General features: G+C 44.7%; 1 protein-coding gene across 21 annotated transcripts in view; it reads left to right on the top strand.

Moving 5' to 3' along the window:
- huwe1 (HECT, UBA and WWE domain containing E3 ubiquitin protein ligase 1) overlaps nt 1–17,985 on the top strand; it is a 57,832-nt gene that overhangs the window by 23,266 nt on the left and 16,581 nt on the right. For 11 of the 21 annotated variants that reach the window (XM_058085118.2, XM_058085120.2, XM_058085125.2 and 8 more), the window contains exons 28-58: nt 60–239; nt 316–532; nt 632–754; nt 1,375–1,612; nt 1,758–2,105; nt 3,016–3,138; nt 3,239–3,334; nt 3,426–3,695; nt 6,824–6,976; nt 7,053–7,180; nt 7,255–7,336; nt 7,410–7,586; nt 7,666–8,217; nt 8,354–8,549; nt 8,623–8,790; nt 8,874–9,022; nt 9,114–9,180; nt 9,287–9,510; nt 9,607–9,818; nt 9,904–10,086; nt 10,262–10,434; nt 10,614–10,753; nt 10,873–10,948; nt 11,022–11,120; nt 11,262–11,389; nt 11,459–11,618; nt 12,395–12,623; nt 14,618–14,796; nt 14,889–14,978; nt 16,466–16,647; nt 16,748–16,790. In XM_058085118.2, coding sequence (XP_057941101.2) covers nt 60–239; nt 316–532; nt 632–754; nt 1,375–1,612; nt 1,758–2,105; nt 3,016–3,138; nt 3,239–3,334; nt 3,426–3,695; nt 6,824–6,976; nt 7,053–7,180; nt 7,255–7,336; nt 7,410–7,586; nt 7,666–8,217; nt 8,354–8,549; nt 8,623–8,790; nt 8,874–9,022; nt 9,114–9,180; nt 9,287–9,510; nt 9,607–9,818; nt 9,904–10,086; nt 10,262–10,434; nt 10,614–10,753; nt 10,873–10,948; nt 11,022–11,120; nt 11,262–11,389; nt 11,459–11,618; nt 12,395–12,623; nt 14,618–14,796; nt 14,889–14,978; nt 16,466–16,647; nt 16,748–16,790 — 5,385 coding nt within the window. The remainder of the gene's footprint in view (nt 1–59; nt 240–315; nt 533–631; nt 755–1,374; nt 1,613–1,757; nt 2,106–3,015; nt 3,139–3,238; nt 3,335–3,425; nt 3,696–6,823; nt 6,977–7,052; nt 7,181–7,254; nt 7,337–7,409; nt 7,587–7,665; nt 8,218–8,353; nt 8,550–8,622; nt 8,791–8,873; nt 9,023–9,113; nt 9,181–9,286; nt 9,511–9,606; nt 9,819–9,903; nt 10,087–10,261; nt 10,435–10,613; nt 10,754–10,872; nt 10,949–11,021; nt 11,121–11,261; nt 11,390–11,458; nt 11,619–12,394; nt 12,624–14,617; nt 14,797–14,888; nt 14,979–16,465; nt 16,648–16,747; nt 16,791–17,985) is intronic. The other 10 variants (XM_078798217.1, XM_058085126.2, XM_078798218.1 and 7 more) reach the window with 3 other exon arrangements.

Genomic DNA, 17,985 nt, shown 5'->3' with positions numbered 1-17,985 from the left:
TGAATCTTAGGGGGGACCCTTTCATCATGCCTTCCCCGTTATGTACTTTTGTCAAGCAGATTCAGAGGCAGTGCCTGTAGAGTCTTCTACTGGTGGACTATTGGAAAGCATGAGTTTAGATGGGGACAGCTTGGCTCCCATGGAGACAGATGAACCTGTTTCAACAGATCCTAAGGCTAAGTCCAAGCTCACCCCAGCAATGGCAACACGCATTAAACAGATCAAACCCCTCCTCTCGGGTGAGTTGAGTTTTATATCAAGTACTAAACCTGCTGAACTTGTCCACCTATAATGTCTTTCACTGTTGTCCTTCAGCATCTTCTCGACTCGGGAGGGCTCTGGCTGAGCTTTTTGGCCTACTGGTCAAGTTGTGTGTGGGCTCCCCCGTGCGTCAACGTCGCTCCCACCACGCCACAAGCACAGGCACCACACCCACGCCTGCTGCCCGAGCCACGGCTTCTGCTCTCACTAAGCTCCTCACCAAGGGTCTGAGTTGGCTGCCCCCACCGTACACACCCACCCCTCGTTTCAGGTACCAGGAATCTTTTGCAACTGGTCACGTGTAGCTTCTAATATGGGTTATTGGAAAGGGTTTCATACAGTAGTGTTGATGTGGCCTCCCATCTTGCAGGCTCACTTTCTTCATTTGCTCTGTGGGCTTCACATCACCTATGTTGTTTGACGAGAGAAAGTACCCCTACCACCTCATGCTGCAAAAGTTTTTCTGCTCTGGCGGGCATGATGCCTTATTTGAGTAAGTAAATTTTGTTTGAATTCTGTTATACAATGGGTGTCACAAGGCACTCACAGGACGAAACGATACATGACTTTGTGTCTTTGAGGACGGGACAAGATTTTAATCATACTTTAAAGAGAAGCACAATGAGAAATTGATATTAGGCAAACTACTAATTACTAAACCCACGAGGCCACACTGCTGCATTTTGTGTATATGCCAGTGGCCCTGCCTCCTCCCACCGAAACAAAGAGACTGTGGTGGACAAAGGGGCTCACCCCGTTCATGCCATTGTTATCTAGAGCAAATACAATACAGAGTGAACTCTCTACCTGCCTGTTTGGAGGTGCGAGACGAGGAAAACAAGACACACATATACATGTAATATATTGAGGCCCCTCTAAATTATCAACTTTTTTCATCATTTCTTGTTACTTATTTATTCATATATTGTCCCAGACCTAGTGCCCACAAGACACATTTTTTAAAAATTTTATTTTTATGAACGAGAAATCATGTCATATTTCAACCTTGTGAGAGCCTGTGACACGACACCCTTAGTTATCCATTTATGTATGTTCAGATATTGTGTTGTCAAACACAACATTGATTTCACTGGTTGTTTTACATTTGTGCAGGACATTCAACTGGGCCCTGTCAATGGGTGGAAAGGTTCCTGTGTCCGAGGGTCTGGAGCACACTGAGCTGCCTGATGGGACAGGGGAGTTCCTGGATGCTTGGTTAATGCTGGTAGAGAAAATGGTGAATCCAAGCACTGTGCTGGACTCGCCACACTCTCTGCCAGCTAAAATGCTTGGGGTGACTCCCACCATGCCCCAGTTCAGTGCCCTTCGGTTCCTCATCGTTACCCAGAAGGTGAGTTGTGACATCAGATACTGATCACCTGAAATTAACACGGAAATAAACAGAGAAACGTTGATATATGGACTAAATCGGACAGGGCACACTAGTAAGACGACATTATGCTGATGTAAAATGTTTCTTGCTCTCACATATACAGGCTGCTTTCAGTTGCATCCGCAGTCTGTGGAACAGGAAGCCACTGAAGGTTTACGGAGGCAGGATGGCTGAATCCATGCTGGCCATCCTTTGCCACATCTTGCGGGGGGAACCAGTCATTCAGGAGCGCCTGGCCAAAGAGAGAGAGGGGACAGTGCGTCCAGACGACGAGGGGGCTCCTTCTGGTTCTCTGGGACCAAGCGGAGCCCCTGGAGTACCAACATCCAGCGGAGAGACACCAGCAGCCACTGGAACAACGACTGGAGGGCCGGCTAGTGCATCAGCTGAAGATTCTACTAATTCCACACCACGCCGTGATCCCCAGGTTAACCAGGCTCAGCTTACACAGGTAGGCCATATATTATTTGAAGTACTGATATTGCTATCTTGGCCACCATATAAATAAAAAGGTTTATGTTTCAAAAGGTAATAGAATATTGAGTACAATAGAATAACCATTGATTTTTGTACGTTATAGTACAATCTGGTATTAATATTGGGCTGTCAAAATAGCCTCCCAACATGGAGTCTGACACTTCTAACTCTGATCCGAATGCATTAACAGCAGTGCAATCCCAACATCACATCGGCAGTGACCTCACAGCGCCTCAGACCATTACCAAAAGGTCTGAATACATAATCTGGTGCCAGTTGTTCTGAATCCAAAATCCCTCCACACTCTTTATTGTTCTCTGGTTCTACCATATCTAACTTATTGTGTGGAGATTTTGGGGTTGGTAAGGATAATCCATAATGCCACCTATAGAGAACATACAAACTCCTTATTTCTAAAATCATATACTAAAACTTGCTGATATAGTTCATTTTCAAACAATTAAAATAATGCATCAAGCTAACAATAACCTATTAGCTAAAAAATGTCATCCAATACTTTTCCTCTACAAGAGAGGAGAAATATGATCTCAAGAAGTAGTAAAGGTCAAAGACTTCTATGTGAGGACAAGGTTAAAAAGCCACAGCATTTCAGTATGTGGAATCAAACTTTGGAAGGGATTGAGTAAGGACCTCAAACAATGCACAACGATGAGACCATTCAAGAAACAATACAAGCAGTTGATGTTTGCTAAATGCAAGGATGAAGAGTCTTGAACCACTCTATTTGATGGTTATATCTATGATCATTATTGTTACGGTCGTAAAGACATCTCCATTTTGTCACGATATGGTTACAGGTTACATCACCTTATACAGTATGTATACGTATTTTTTGATGTATCCAAACACTATTTGTATTACAGCTGATGGACATGGGTTTCTCAAGAGAGCATGCCATGGAGGCCCTATTGAACACCAGTACCATGGAGCAGGCCACAGAATATCTTCTTACGCACCCTCCGCCTCTCCTTGGTGGAGCAGTGAGGGTAAGGTCTTCCAACATAGTGTACACTTACACACAGTCCTCTTATGAAATTATCATCACTCAAGCTAGCGCTACAAGCTCTCTTATCCTTTCCTGTCCAGGACCTCTCTATGTCTGAAGAGGACCAGATGATGAGGGCCATTGCAATGTCTCTCGGGCAGGAGGTCAGTATGGAGCAGCGCTCAGACTCCCCTGAGGTGCGTTCATGCTGCATTCAAACAAAATATGTGTAGCTGGGGGAAAATGACACAAATAACTTTGAGCTGAGTTATTGTGGTGTGCCCTCAGGAAGCAGCACGTCGGCGTGAGGAAGAAGATAGGAGAGCTAGGGAACGAGCAGAGGAGGAGGAGGCTCGCTGCTTGGAGCGCTTCATGGAGGCTGAACCCCTGGATCCCCAAGAGCTTCATGCCTTCACGGACTCCATGCTTCCTGGCTGCTTCCACCTTCTGGATGAGCTGCCCGACACAGTGTACCGGCTCTGTGACCTGCTGATGACTGCAATCAAAAGGAGTGGCCTCGAGTACAGAGATCTAATCCTTGGCCAGGTTGTCCACCAGGTTTGTGATTTCAGTCTTTATGGTTTCATATCTATAAATTTTCATGGGTGCAAATAAGACTGGGTTTGGAATCTGTATATTATACTTATGTAAACAAAAACTTTGGGTTACTCAATTTAAACTTGTTTGAGAGTTTAAGAGTGAGGTGGTTCACGATGGGATACCTTGGGTGTATCACTGCAGAAGCTCCAATGACACATCTTGTCAGTGAAAGACGAGCTGTTCCCAAGGCCACACCCGCTCCTGTAACACACTTTTCCCTCCAAATCATTCCTCATGGTTTCTTATCAAGGACTGCATCTTTGAAACAGCTCACTATCAAATACCAAGGTTGCTTTGAGTAACCCACCCAAAGTTCTTTTTCTAACTTGGATTGGTTTCACTATAATGGCCATCTCCTGGATTGCAGCAGACAAGCTAAGCGCTTCAGTTCAATTTGCGTAGCTCACACACGCAGAAACGCCTCTGTATCCAACACTGTGTGCGCCACAGAAGGCGCAGACACTTCAAGATGATAAAACTTGACAAACGTGTGAGGTGTAGCCCGGCAGGCTACCGCGCAAATATCACACACAGAAACCCTTTGAAAAGGGCCCAAGAAGTGGCCACTCCTCTCGTGGAATGGACCCTCAAACATGAAGGTGACAACCCCTTGCAGGCATAGGCCAGTGAGATCCACAATCCAGTGAGACTGGCTTGCCCCTATGGGGTGTGGCCCATGACACAAACAGCTGATCCCCTCTTCTGGATTCTCGTAACATACACGTGCAATGCCCTTATGGGGCATAAAGCATTAAGCCTATGCTTTTCTGTTGTTGCAAACGGATGTGGATGAAAAGCCCTCAACTTCACAGTGGAACACATAAAAGATGAGTCCATCACCTTAGACACAAAAGCAGGCTTGAGCCGCAGAAAGGTCCCTCAGCCCTGAGGCAAACTGCAGACAAGCAGGGCTTGGAGAAGCCCTGAAGGTCACACGCTTTGCTGCAGTTAAGGCCAAGAGCAACATCGTCTTCATGGAGACAAATTTCATACCCACAGCCTCAAGTGGCTCGAATGGATGACCTGAAAGGTCATTCAGTAACCACGGACATATCCTGGGGGAATAAGAGGCAGAGAAACTGGCTCTTCTCTTTTCCACCAAGTCCTGTACAAAACACAGCAGGTCCACTACAGAGCACTGATAAGAAATGATGCTCCTTGAACAGCTCCATTCCTCCAAGACATGCTACTTGCTGTTATTCAAGGATCGTGTGGAAGAAGCCCTTGCACTCTGAATAGTGTCAATGACCCCATCAGGTAGACCTGCAGCATTTAAAATCCACTTCTCACAGGCCAGGCCCAAAGAGCCACCCGGTCTGTGTGCGGGTGGTAAATCTCTCTTCTCGCCTGAGAAAGCAGGGAGAGGCCAGGATCCCCCCCTCCAGCAGCTGCACAATCTCTGCGACCCAATGCTTGGATAGCCACTAGGGCGACACCAAAATCAGTGACAGGCCCCGCTCCATCAATATAGCCAGAGTTGGCGCAAAATAAGGCTGTGGACCCACAAAGGTGCCCCCATGTCTGATAGAGAGAACAGCAGTGGAAATTTTGGGTTTACCTGCGAGGCGAAGAGATCTGCAACTGCTTGGGCGTACCTGATCCATATTATACACCCCTTGGGTTAACGCTTGTGGAACATTCATTCATTCATTTCCTACCGCTTATCCTCACAAGGGTCGCGGGGGTGCTGGAGCCTATCCCAGCTGTCTTCGGGCGAGAGGCGGAGTACACCCTGGACTGGTGGCCAGCCAATCACAGGGCACATATAGACAAACAACCATTCCCACCCACATTCATACCTATGGGCAATTTGGAGACGCCATTTAACCTAGCATGTTTTTGGAATGGGGGAGGAAGCCGGAGTACCCTGAGAAAACCCACGCATGCTCGGGGAGAACATGCAAACTCCACACAGAGATGGCTAAGGGTGGAATTGAACTCGGGTCTGCTAGCTGTGAGGCCTGCGTGCTAACCACTCGTCCCGCTGTGCAGCTCCATAAGAGGACCTGCCGTGCCCCGCTGGTGATTTATATGCCGCCACAGTCGTGTTGTTGGTTTTCACCAGGACATGCCGGACCCTCAGATACAGCAGAAAATGTTGTAGTGCCAGAGCCCAGAACTAGCTTTGGCCCATCAAGTTCGCTCCCCAACCTGACACGGAAGCATCCATCATCATGGTTACCCTTGACAACACTGCCCCCATCATGACGTCCGATGCAATGCGGGCGGTGTCCCTCCACCAACAGAGGGTTTTCACCGGCCACGCTGTAAAAAGTTTCCATGGTTTACATGAGGGCACTAACCAAAGTTCTTGGATGAAATGTCTGAAAGTCTCCATGGGGTTTTTATGATATGAACTTTTTATGAATTACTTAAGCACCACAAATTTCTCAGAGCTATTAATAACCAGTATATAAGTATCAAACATTGAACATGAACAGAAATATTTAGTCTTTATATATTCAAGTACATTTTCATAATTGATTTGTATTTTTAAAAAGCGTATGAAAAAACATGGAAGTGGATGGTTTGCTTTAGAATATATGGCTTTATAAAGCCAACTCTTTTCAATTTCAATGTGAGTGGGAACTACATAGCAACAGCGGTACCATATATCTAACTGCCAATGTATAATTAACAACAATGGCGATTAACATCCACTGGCCAACGTGGAAAACTTCATATTCATACGACCTCCAACTTCATACTACCTCCATATTGAGTTACTGCTTATTCTTTGCTGGCATCTTCCACCGCAGACGTGGCAGCCTGTACCCTCCATGCTTAAAATAAATATCCATATTTCAAAAATATCAATATAAAAATATCAATATATCATCCAGCCCCAAGATGGCATGATAGCAGCCCCACTATTAGCATGAATTAGCTTAGTGTAGTTCCCACAAGGGAAGAAAGGGATGACTTGGAGGGAAAGGTGGGCTGTGTTATAGGAGATAAGGTCGCTATACCGGTAAATGTCCCTTTCTTATTGGAAGAATCTATAGTGGCATACCGCCCCACCCTAATTCAAAGACTCAATCACACTGGGCACATGTTCGATCCTAAGTGTCAGCATGCTGTTGTAGGTGTGGGAAGCAGCAGACGTGCTGATCAAGGCAGCTGTGCCTCTGACCACCAGCGACACAAAGACAGTGTCTGAATGGACTAAGCAGATGGCCACACTGCCCCAGGCCTCCAAACTGGCAACTCGAATCCTGCTGCTCACGCTGCTGTTTGAGGTAACTCCGTTCTTACAGCATGCCAGTGGTTTGTGTACCCCAAGCAAAGCTAATTTTTGTTTTGTTTTCTCTGAAGGAACTGAAGCTGGTGTCTGCCAGAGTTGTAGAGAACAGTGGCATTCTGGATTTGCTGATCAAGCTGCTAGAGGTGGTGCAGCCCTGTCTGCAAGCAGCTAAAGAACAGAAAGACATTCAGACACCTAAGTGAGTTTGCGATTAAAAAAAAAAAAATGCAAATTATTCGCCATATTTTGACACTTAAAATACACTGTCTGCAGGTGGATTACACCAGTGTTGTTGATCATTGACTTCTATGAGAAAATGGCAGTGTCATCAAAGCGTAGAGCACAGATGAACAAGGTACATGTCAACTTGATAATTGGGTTTATTGTACCATTTGGGACTAATAATACCTTTTGTCAATTGTTTGCAGTATCTCCAACCTAACGGAAACAACTGGAGATGGTTTGATGACCGCTCTGGCCGTTGGTGCAGTTACAGCGCCTCCAACAATAGTACTATCGATTCTGCATGGAGAGCTGGAGAGAGCAGTGTCCGTTTCACGGCCGGACGCAGAAGATACACAGTTCAATTCAACACTATGGTGCAGGTATACACCAACACACACCTTTACAAGCCATTTTTATTTAGCGTTGTATTGGTTCTAATTACAACTATTATTGGCACAGGTGAATGAAGAAACCGGTAACCGACGACCCGTGATGTTGACTGTTCAGAGAGTACCACGCTTACCAAAACCTGCTAAGACCGGAAGTGTTACAGACTTGGAGAGAGAAGAGGGCGACAGGTGTAAAGCAGAGGAAACTCAGGCTAATATAGACTCTAGGACAGCAGTGGAAATGAGTACTCCTAAGGATGCTTCCAGCCAAATAAAGGAGATAACCTCTGGACCCACATCTTCTCAGGAGTCCGACTCTTCACAAGGCTCAGATATCGTTGTAAATGGCCTGACGGAGGACATGACCACTGTTCTCATCCGCGCTTGTGTCAGCATGATCAGTGTCCCTGTGGATCCAGACACCCTCCACGCCACACTGCGCCTCTGTTTGCGACTGACACGGAATCACCAATACGCCATGATGTTCGCTGATCTGAAGAGCACTCGAATGATTCTTGGGCTGACACAGACCTCTGGATTCAATGGCTTCACACCTCTTGTTACTCTGCTCTTTCGACACATCATAGAAGATCCTGCTACTCTTCGGCACACCATGGAAAAGGTTGGAGTTATATGCTTTAAAACGCAAAGAAAGGGATTGTTTTAGTTGATTCCAAAATAATACTCAATAGTCATTTTACAAATGTAGCTAACTTGTGTGACTTTTCATAAATAGATTTTGTTTTATGTTGCTACAGGTTGTGAGGTCTGCAGTGACAAGTGGAGCAGGTAGCACCACATCAGGTGTGGTGTCGGGCAGCCTGGGGTCAAGGGAAATAAACTATATCCTGCGTGTCCTGGGCCCTGCTGCGTGCCGCAACCCTGAGTGCTTTGCTGAAACTGCCAGCAGTTGTGTCCGCATTGCCCTGCCGGCACCCCGTGGAGCTGGCACCGGTGAATGTAGTTCATTGTAGTTTGGGATTTTGCAACCCTGCATTCATTTAATTTGTTTTGTTTGTTTCCATAGCCTCTGATGACGAATTTGAAAATCTTCGAATTAAGGGGCCCAATGCTGTGCAGCTGGTGAAAACAACTCCTCTGAAATTGTCTCCACTACCGTCTATCCCTGAGACTATCAAGGAGGTCATATACGACATGCTCAATGCCTTGGCTGCTTACCATGCGCCAGAAGAACGTAAGCTAATTCTAGTTCCTATCCTAATCTTGGTTTATTGTAATTTTACCTTCGTAGTTGAACTTTTTCATTGTATTTTAAAGCCGAGCGCACAGAAGAACGTGCGGCAGCTGTACCCGGTGGGCAAGACCTGTGCCAGATGTTACAGGATGTCGGTGATGACGTTTACCAACAGTACCGTCTTACACGACAGGGCAGTGACTTTGACTCCCAATCTGCCTTCCATATCAATGTGAGCTGGATGGGGACGTCCTTTGTGAAAATATCCAAATAGCCATTAGAAACGGCTTAAACTAATAATAATATTGGTGTCTTTTTCCTAGGCTCAGGTTTTTGCTGCTGATGGAGCTGTGGCTGAGACATCCCAGTCGGGCACACCACAAGGAGAAGGTGAGGAGTATTTTAATAATCATACAGATCTTTGAATATTCCCATTGTAGTTTCACTCTGCAATAAAAACCTCAAATGTGAATCTGGAACACATGAACTTTCCCAGCCTCAACACCTGAGGAGATGAGAGAAGAGAAAAAAGAGCAGGAGGGAGATAAGAGTAGCAGCTCAGAGGAGGCTAAAGCCGCAAAGGTAAAGGCGAGCAAACCTCTAATGCCTACCTCCACCATCCTGAGGCTGCTGGCTGAACTGGTGCGCTCCTATGTCGGAATTGCCACACTAATTGCCTCTTACTGCTACACCGCAGGACAGTCTGAGCTCATTAAGGAGGTGGGTGATGAGCTTTGTTGATTTTGATGCATGTTGTGTCTTGCCATTAAAACGCCAACTTTCTTTTCTTAACTTGTTACAATTGTACCCTACCAGGATTGCAGCGTACTGGCCTTTGTGCTGGACCACTTGCTGCCTCACACCCAGAATGCAGAGGACAAAGACACCCCGGCCTTGGCCCGTCTTTTTCTTGCCAGCCTAGCAGCTGCAGGCACTGGCACCGATGCCCAGGTGGCTCTGGTTAATGAGGTGAAGGCTGCCCTTAGCCGGGCTTTAGGAATGACAGAAGGTGCTGAAAAACATGCCAGGTAAGCATGATTAGCGGCAAGCACACTTAGGTGACTACAGTCCTCCATTGGTGTTGCAAACCTCAAATACCGATTTCTGTTCCAGGCTTCAAGCAGTGATGTGCATCATAAGCACTATCATGGAGTCATGCCCCTCCACATCCAGTTTCTATAGCACAGCGGCAGCCAAGACGCAACACAATGGCATGAATAATATTATAAGGCTGTTCCTCAAGAAAGGACTGGTCAACGATTTAGCCCGTGTGCCGCACAGCTTGGATCTGTCCAGGTATGTCATGGTACTGCTGGAAAAAAAAAGTTATATAGTTTTATCTCAGTCAGAATTGCCTTTTGTAGAATTTTCACATGAAATGTAAAATTGTTGTTGAAAATGAATTGCATCATAATTTGTAATACATAATGTATATAATAACACCTGTTCTATTTCTATTTTTTTGATTAAGCCCCAACATGGCCAATACAGTGAATGCTGCCCTCAAGCCTCTAGAAACCCTGTCCCGCATTGTTAACCAGCCCAGCAGTTTGTTTGGTGGTAAAGGAGGCTCCAGCAAGAACAAGACTGAGCATGACTCGGTGGGCACTGCGAGGGATAGCAACAGCAACACTCAGGATCAAGGTATCTGCATGTAACCCAACAGTTGATGTGCTTGACTGAAGACTGACATTGAAACTTCCGAAGTGATGAGCCGCCATCATGTGTTCCTCTGTCCATCTATACAGTTATATTATCACTGGATCTGGTGTTTATGAAGGTCAATATTATGACCATTTTGTGATCTTTGGCATCTATTCTAGGGGAATCTGGTGAGGCGGAGCCAGTGGAGGGCAGCCACAGAGTGCAGGGACCAGACAGTGACTTGATGGATGGAGAAACGGAGGGTGATTCAGTGGTCATTGCTGGTCAACCGGAGGTTCTCAGTACACAAGCTATGCAGGTGATTTAGCATTGTTTTACCAGGGTATTTAGTATATCTGTGCTGTCTGTATAATCAGTTACTGGACATACCTTTACACTATGGCTGACACATTGGATTCAACATTTCATGTGCTGAAGGTTGAGAATGAGTTGGTGGATCTGATTGATGAACTTCTTGAGAGAGACGGTGGTACAGTGAACAGCACAATTATAGGTATGCATGTTTGCATTTATTTTGTGAGAACAAAGCCTTAAGAAGGAAACAAATCAACAACTCTTACCTTCAGTGGGACGAAGTGGTGAGGATGAATCACAAGAAGATGTGTTGATGGACGAGGCCCCCTCCAATATCAGCCAGGCATCCACTCTTCAGGCGAACAGAGAAGGTTAGTATATAGAGAAAGAGAAAACAACACTTATATAAAATATATTATAAATATTGAGAAAGTTGTCTTAATATAAAATGCTAAAAACAGTCTGTCATGGTTTAGGTTTTTAGCTGATGTTTCTTTATTGTCTATGACCAGACTCAATGAATATCCTGGAACCGGAAGATGAGGAGCACACGCAAGAAGAAGATTCTAGTGGCAGCAATGATGATGAAGACAGCCAAGATGAAGAGGAGGAAGAGGAAGAAGAGGAGGAGGAGGACCAGGTGTGGGTCAATAGCATTGTCTAGTATTGTGTAGTGTTGTCTTAAAACTCATGACTGGCATTTGTCAAGGATGACGAGGAAGGGGATGAGGATGATGATGACGAAGGTTCTGAGATGGAGTTGGACGAGGATTTCCCTGACATCAACACCTCCCCTCACATCCGCTTCGAAAGGTTTGACAGGGATGATGACCTCATCATCGAGTTTGACAACATGTTTTCCAACAACGGTAAGCAGCCCAACCTGTTTTCTCCCATAAAACAATGTACTGGTCATGTAGTGCCCAAACTGCCATTCAGAGCACTGAACATCTCAGCTGGATTAGTTAACTATAGGCCTGTCACCATAACTAGCATGTTTTCGGAATTGAGGAGGGAACCAGAGAAAACCCACACATGCCACAGAGATGGCTGAGGGTGCAATCACACTTGTCTTGTAAACACACAGTAATGGCGCTTCTACTTGGAAAGCCGGTAGTCTGGCCTCTGTGTGTTGATAACGTCTCTACAACCAGTTTGGTACAAGAAGAAACCTGCTTCTCGCCTTTTCCACTTTCACACAATCTGCACATTGTCCTCGGGCATTGTAAAATGCTCTTCCATTCAAGCGGTGAAGGCCGAGTCGTACACACGTCCACACAAGCATGCTAAATTGAGCTAGCCATAATTCATAGCATAATTCATGCTCATTCATTTGTTTCCATTCCAACCTGTTTATTCTGGGGGTAGCTGATTTACATTATCGCCCCAGCGCACCATTTTGTTTATATTTATTTGCTGATGAAACAAGTCATTAAGAGTTGACTCCAGGGGCAGCTTTTATTTTCCCCAGTTGGAAAAACTGGACAGGGTGATTGTTGGAGGTGAACACACATGTCGGTTATATTCATTTTTATTTATCGCATGATGGATTGAATATGTTGTGACTTTGAAACTACATTTGTTGCTTTAACTTAATTGAGGTTTTTGTTCCCCAATGTCTAAACTATGTTTTTTGTTTCATCAGCTGACATCCCTCCTTCCCCCGGCAACATCCCCAGCTCCCACCCACTGATGGTGCGTCATGCTGACCACGGTTCCCTCACCTTAGGTGTAGCAGGCACAAGCAGTCGTCTGGCACAAGGCATGGGTCGCAGCCAGCGGACGCTCCGCCAGCTCACTGCCAACAGTGGGCACACCATCCATGTGCACTACCCTGGAAACCGCCAGCCTAATCCTCCACTCATTCTTCAAAGGCAAGCACATATTTCTGGGTTGTCTTTTTCACAAAGCCTTTGTGCCAGAACAGTAACTTAGATTATTTTGGATTTATTGGTCCCCAAGGGGAAATTTGCCTTCGCTGACTGTACATTACAAAGACTACAAAGTATATCACATACTGTACCACAACATTAAGAACATATGATCAACCTGACAGTAACTATGGCAACAACAGGCTGGACAGACAGATCAGCAGGGTCTGCTATTTCGGCCTGCTGTGGCTGCAGGGATCAGGGTTTTTTCCCCAAGACAGGCCCTCCTGAGGTTAATTGTTCTGTATCTTCGACCTGAAGCTGGTGGGGTGGGATGGTGAGGCAGTGGCTTGGTGATATAGTGTGCTATGTTGTTGGCTATACAAAAGATGTGTGGTGAGACAGATTAATTTAAAGCGTCATTTGCCGCCATGTCTGTGTAAACAGCACAAAATTGTCATAAAAAATATTGTACATATGCACAAGCGCAGGCGTTGGTTTGTTGAATTCTGCTGATCTGCTGAAATTTTATATTGTCCTGTCATGATACATGTGGAGTACAGAAAGATGGGTTGAAGCCTTTGATTGGGCGAAACGGGACACCTATTGTGCTTTTTTTTCCCAGTTGACTATAAACATAGTTATAGAATGTTGTATGGTCATGCTAAATGATGACAAGTTTCAGATAGAGGTTTGCGCTTTATTTAGCGAAGTAAGCCCTGAAAGAAGTGTGGGATGACTCGGAACGCTCGGTTTTAGAGGGCATTCTAACACAGGTGACACAAGTAGTTGGAATTTCTGATTCCCGACCAGCAAAAGAAAAATATGTGACGTTCTGATCAGGATTTCTTGCTGCCGAGACCGATCCTGATAGTCCATTAGTGAAATCGACTGATACCAATCACATGCATGCAGTGTAAATGTACTACATTGGGGGTCACCAACGTATTTTTCTTGTGAAAACTACTTTTACAAAATGAAAATGAAAAAATAAGCTTTTTAAAATGCCACACTGGTGAGACATTTTGAGGCACGTTTTGCTTAAGATCACTCTCCTTTAGACCCACATGCGGCAGACATGCTTGTTCTGGGTGCTGCAGGGGGGACGGAGCTGATCAATGTTTTAAAGTGTGATTATCGGCCAATGTTGATACCATCCTTTTTCACTGATATCGTCCGATACTGCTGGGTGGCCAATCAATTGGCGCACCCCGACTGTAAACAGGATTTCACACTGGACTGTATTGTGTACATGGGCCAGTATGCAGCTGGACTAGCCGAAAAACTTGCTGAAGCCTGACCCCTTTCCCATATACAAGCTTCCCAAACTTGCAGTTGCTAACAACCAAATCCCGCCACAAACGGTGCAAAAAACCAATGCTGTAGAAAACACGTTAGCTACTCCCTTAGCTACATCCCCCTGTTGGTATATCCACATACAGTTGAAATGATGGTAACGCAGATGATGATGGTCTGCAGCTGTTAAAGTCCCTAGAATAAACAGCGGAGCACCGGATGCTAACATAGCATAACTAATGTAACATTAGCATCCTCAGCTACTAACTCGGCTGCTGTGATAATGCTAACAATGGAGGCTACATTGAAGTGGTTGACCACAACAGTAGGGAATTCCTGTAAATAGAGGGACAGGGGTGGAATTTCCAGCTTAGGTGTGCAGACTTTAAGGTGATGTTATTACATCAGCTGTTGTTGCTGAAAAGGCAGACCCCCACCACCATGCATTTTCCCCTAGTGCATTTCCCCTAATCCGAAATGATCGAGCCAAGTCTCAAAAGAGAGATGCAACAGATGTTTGTGAATGTCCTTTCTAATCAGCACCTTGCATGTGCCAGATCCATCACGTTTCAGAGTGATCAGACATTGACCCCAAATAAACAGTCTGACAGTCAATACTGTCAAAAGAGTGAGTGCTGCATCAAGCATTGTTTTGTTACCAATCTTGACTTTGATATTTTCCACTGCTTAAAAACATTTAGGTTGCTGGGCCCCAGTGCTGCAGCAGACATTTTGCAACTGTCCAGCTCCCTGCCTCTGCAATCTCGTGGTCGAGCTCGCCTTTTGGTTGGAAATGAGGATGTTCACATTATTGCTCGTTCCGATGATGAATTACTCGATGACTTTTTCCATGAGCAGAGCAGCACAGGGGGTCAAGCAGGTGACAATACCCAGTCTTTTATTGTTATGACAAAATATTATAGTTTAGAGTGGTTTCAGATTTCTTACATGTTTTGGGCCCTGTTTCTCTAGGCACCCTCTCTAGCATCCCCACTGCCTTAACTAGATGGACAGATGAGTGTAAAGTGCTGGATGCCGAAAGTATGCACGACTGTGTAGCAGGTAAGGGCTGACACATAGTGGCCACACTCATTTCACCTGAATTATTCCATTGTGAGCAGCATATTTTGCTACACGTCAAGAGTGGGAAATAATTGTACTAACAGTTTAAGTTTGCATCTGGACTCCGGTAGGTAATTTAATAATAAACAAAAGTTTATGCATGGTTGCATGCTGTGCTGTTTAGGAATTACTTTTCCTTGCATTATTCTTTGGCCTCAGCTATGCTCTATACTCAACTCTTGGTGACAGAGGGTCAAGGTTTATTGGCTCCACACCCGACCGCGACGAGTGAATTTCCGCCAAGTAGAGTTGGATATTAATAAATAGTTATGGCACGGAAAACCTGAGCCCTGTAGACATGAATACACCCCCATAGTCACCTTTACACTCCCGTTATTCCTATTATTTTGGTTCACACCACATTGCTCAACTGCATGGTATACATGCTAAGATCATGCAACAGGTACATTGATAACATGTAACATGATAACATGTAATACTTACACTGTTTTTATTCATACAGTATTACTGTAAAAAAATACTTTCAAAAAAAATATTTTCGTTTTTTAAAACATTACCGGATACTTAGTCAACTTAATTTGATTTTCATGCTGCCATGAATTTGTGGCTGGACCCCTTCTATTGGCTACATGATATTAAAAAAAAAGGAACCATAAAATCACCTCTACCCTTTAGGCGCCAAGAAAATATTGTGTTTTTGATACTGTATTAATATCTCACATGGTTGTGGCTTGAAAATGGTTAGAGAAAAAGCATCAGTATGGTGGAAATAAATTCACTCATCTACATTAATTTGCATATTATGAAATTGTCAGACCTGTAATAATGTTATACCAAATACCAAAGCCATCCACGATCCCCAACAGGCTCATCAAAATGTCTGGACTTGTCATACTCTTATTCTTATTATGTCATACTCCTAATCTCTCACGCAAACACAGCCATCACCGTAGGATCTTGAACGCCACTTTCGACGCTACTAGAAGAAAATGACATATCGGACAGACGCGCTGCCGACAGCATCTTTGTGCTTCCGTGTACACGACATGACATGTGTTCACTTCCTATATTTCAAGTGTGGTGTTTATTTTTTTATTTGAACCATCATGATAAGGTAATGTAACAGTTAGAGTTGGAAAGTGGCCCTTTTCCGCAATCATCATAATTATATATAATAGTCAGTATAATAAATAAGTAGGAATCGACATAACAGAACAAGTTCAAGACTTCTTCCATGTATTTAGCAAACATCAACGGCTTGTATTGTTTCTTGAATTGTCTCATCCCTGTGCACTCAATCCATTCCATAATGTGACACTCATATTCATGAACCAAAATGCTGTGGGTTTGGACCTTCAATCAAAGACTATATCACACGATGAAGGTTCTGTAAATCATTTGTGAGAACTCGTTTCTCCTTTTGACTGGCCAAATAAAAGTAAAATGGTGCCATTTGTTCCTGTCAGTTGTGAAGGTGCCAATTCTTCAGCAACTAGAGGGTCTGCGAGATGAAGAGCTAGAGGAGCGTAGAGAGAAGCGGAGGCGACAGCTTGCTGAAGAGGAGGAGTCCAAACAGAACGAGCGGCGGGCATCTGGAGCAGAACAGGTCAGGGATCAGAGCCTGCAGGTTTGCAAATTACATAGTAGTGTAAGTAAATTGTAACCTGGTGGATGTTTTGTTGTCTTCTGACACACAAGTCCAACCATTTAAAACTGTTGTATTTGCTGTGTTACTTTCTCATCTGTAGGGTTCTGGATTGGGGACGATTAATGGTGCAGAAAGCAGTGCAGGTATTTCCATTTTGAAATGGTTGTGGTATTATTTATTCATCCCAAATGGGCATACCTTGAAGTCACAGGGCCACAGGAGTCAACAGTGCCTGCTCTGGGATGAGGTAGTAGTTTGTATAGTTTTAGGATCACACCAGATCTGGGAGATAACTATACAGCCTACTGTCTTTCTTATGGCAGCGCCTCAACCACTTGTCAACAAAAGGGAAACTCAAATGTAGTACCATTGTAGTACCGTTGTTCCGAAACAGGCTGTGCTGTGGTGAGGTAGTAAATTGTGTTGTTGTTGGGGAACAGGATTCTATGCCCCGTTCGGGAGATAACTATACAACTTACTGCCTTCCTCAGTAGAATCCTTTGACGACAGTGTCGTTGAACCGTTTATATGTCTACATGCTAGATTTGTCTCTCATTTTAAGTCGTTTGTTTCTATCATTGAGCTGGGGTCGAAAGTCGTCTTGTGCATGTTTTGTCAGCACTCATGGTAACTTTCAACTCGGCCTGCACGATATATCTAAAAAATATCTCCATCGCGATATGTGCACGTGCTATATCTATATCGAAAATACGCGCGATAAATTGAACATAAGTAATGCAAGTAACACATTTCTTCCATGCCCACTTTGGGGGTGCTACTTTATACGGGAGCAACCTTAAGGTGCCGCTTTGCTATTGGCCAGAGTGAGCCATTCTTTCGGTCTCGGCGGAGGACCTGCAGGTTTAACCAAGAGACTGATGGAGACCAAAGCAGAGAGCAGCTCATTCCTAAAACACTACACCACGCCACCGCAATTTGGCAGCTCCATCGAGGGGAAACACAACCCATCTCCACAGCCACCTAGAACACAACAAGGGCCTTTATGATGTGCATTTGCGATCTTGCATTCATGAAAGTTTTGCTTCTGTCACTCCTTATGAGAAAACTTTGAAGCGACACAACATTTTAACTGCAGTCATTACCCGATGTATAGCGAAATGCACACACTCCGTTCATACTGTGTGTAAAGAGGGCTTTTTGGAAATTGTAAAGGAGTTCATTGAAGATATTGGGCACCAAGTCGCTATTGCCGAGTTGTAAAACACTTGTGTGAAGTGGATTTATTTGCTAGCACCATCGACATGTAGTCCAGTCCAACCACAGAGCTCTGTATGAGCTTTACTGGGTAAATGTCAACGTATGACACGCTGTGGCGAC

The sequence above is a fragment of the Doryrhamphus excisus genome, linkage group LG17, assembly GCF_037039965.1.
Source record: "Doryrhamphus excisus strain RoL-2023G ecotype Guam linkage group LG17, RoL_Dexc_Guam_v1.1, whole genome shotgun sequence".
NCBI classification, from domain to species: Eukaryota; Metazoa; Chordata; class Actinopteri; order Syngnathiformes; family Syngnathidae; genus Doryrhamphus; species Doryrhamphus excisus.
Note: the sequence above shows the minus strand (reverse complement) of the source record. Positions and strands in the feature narration are given on the sequence as shown.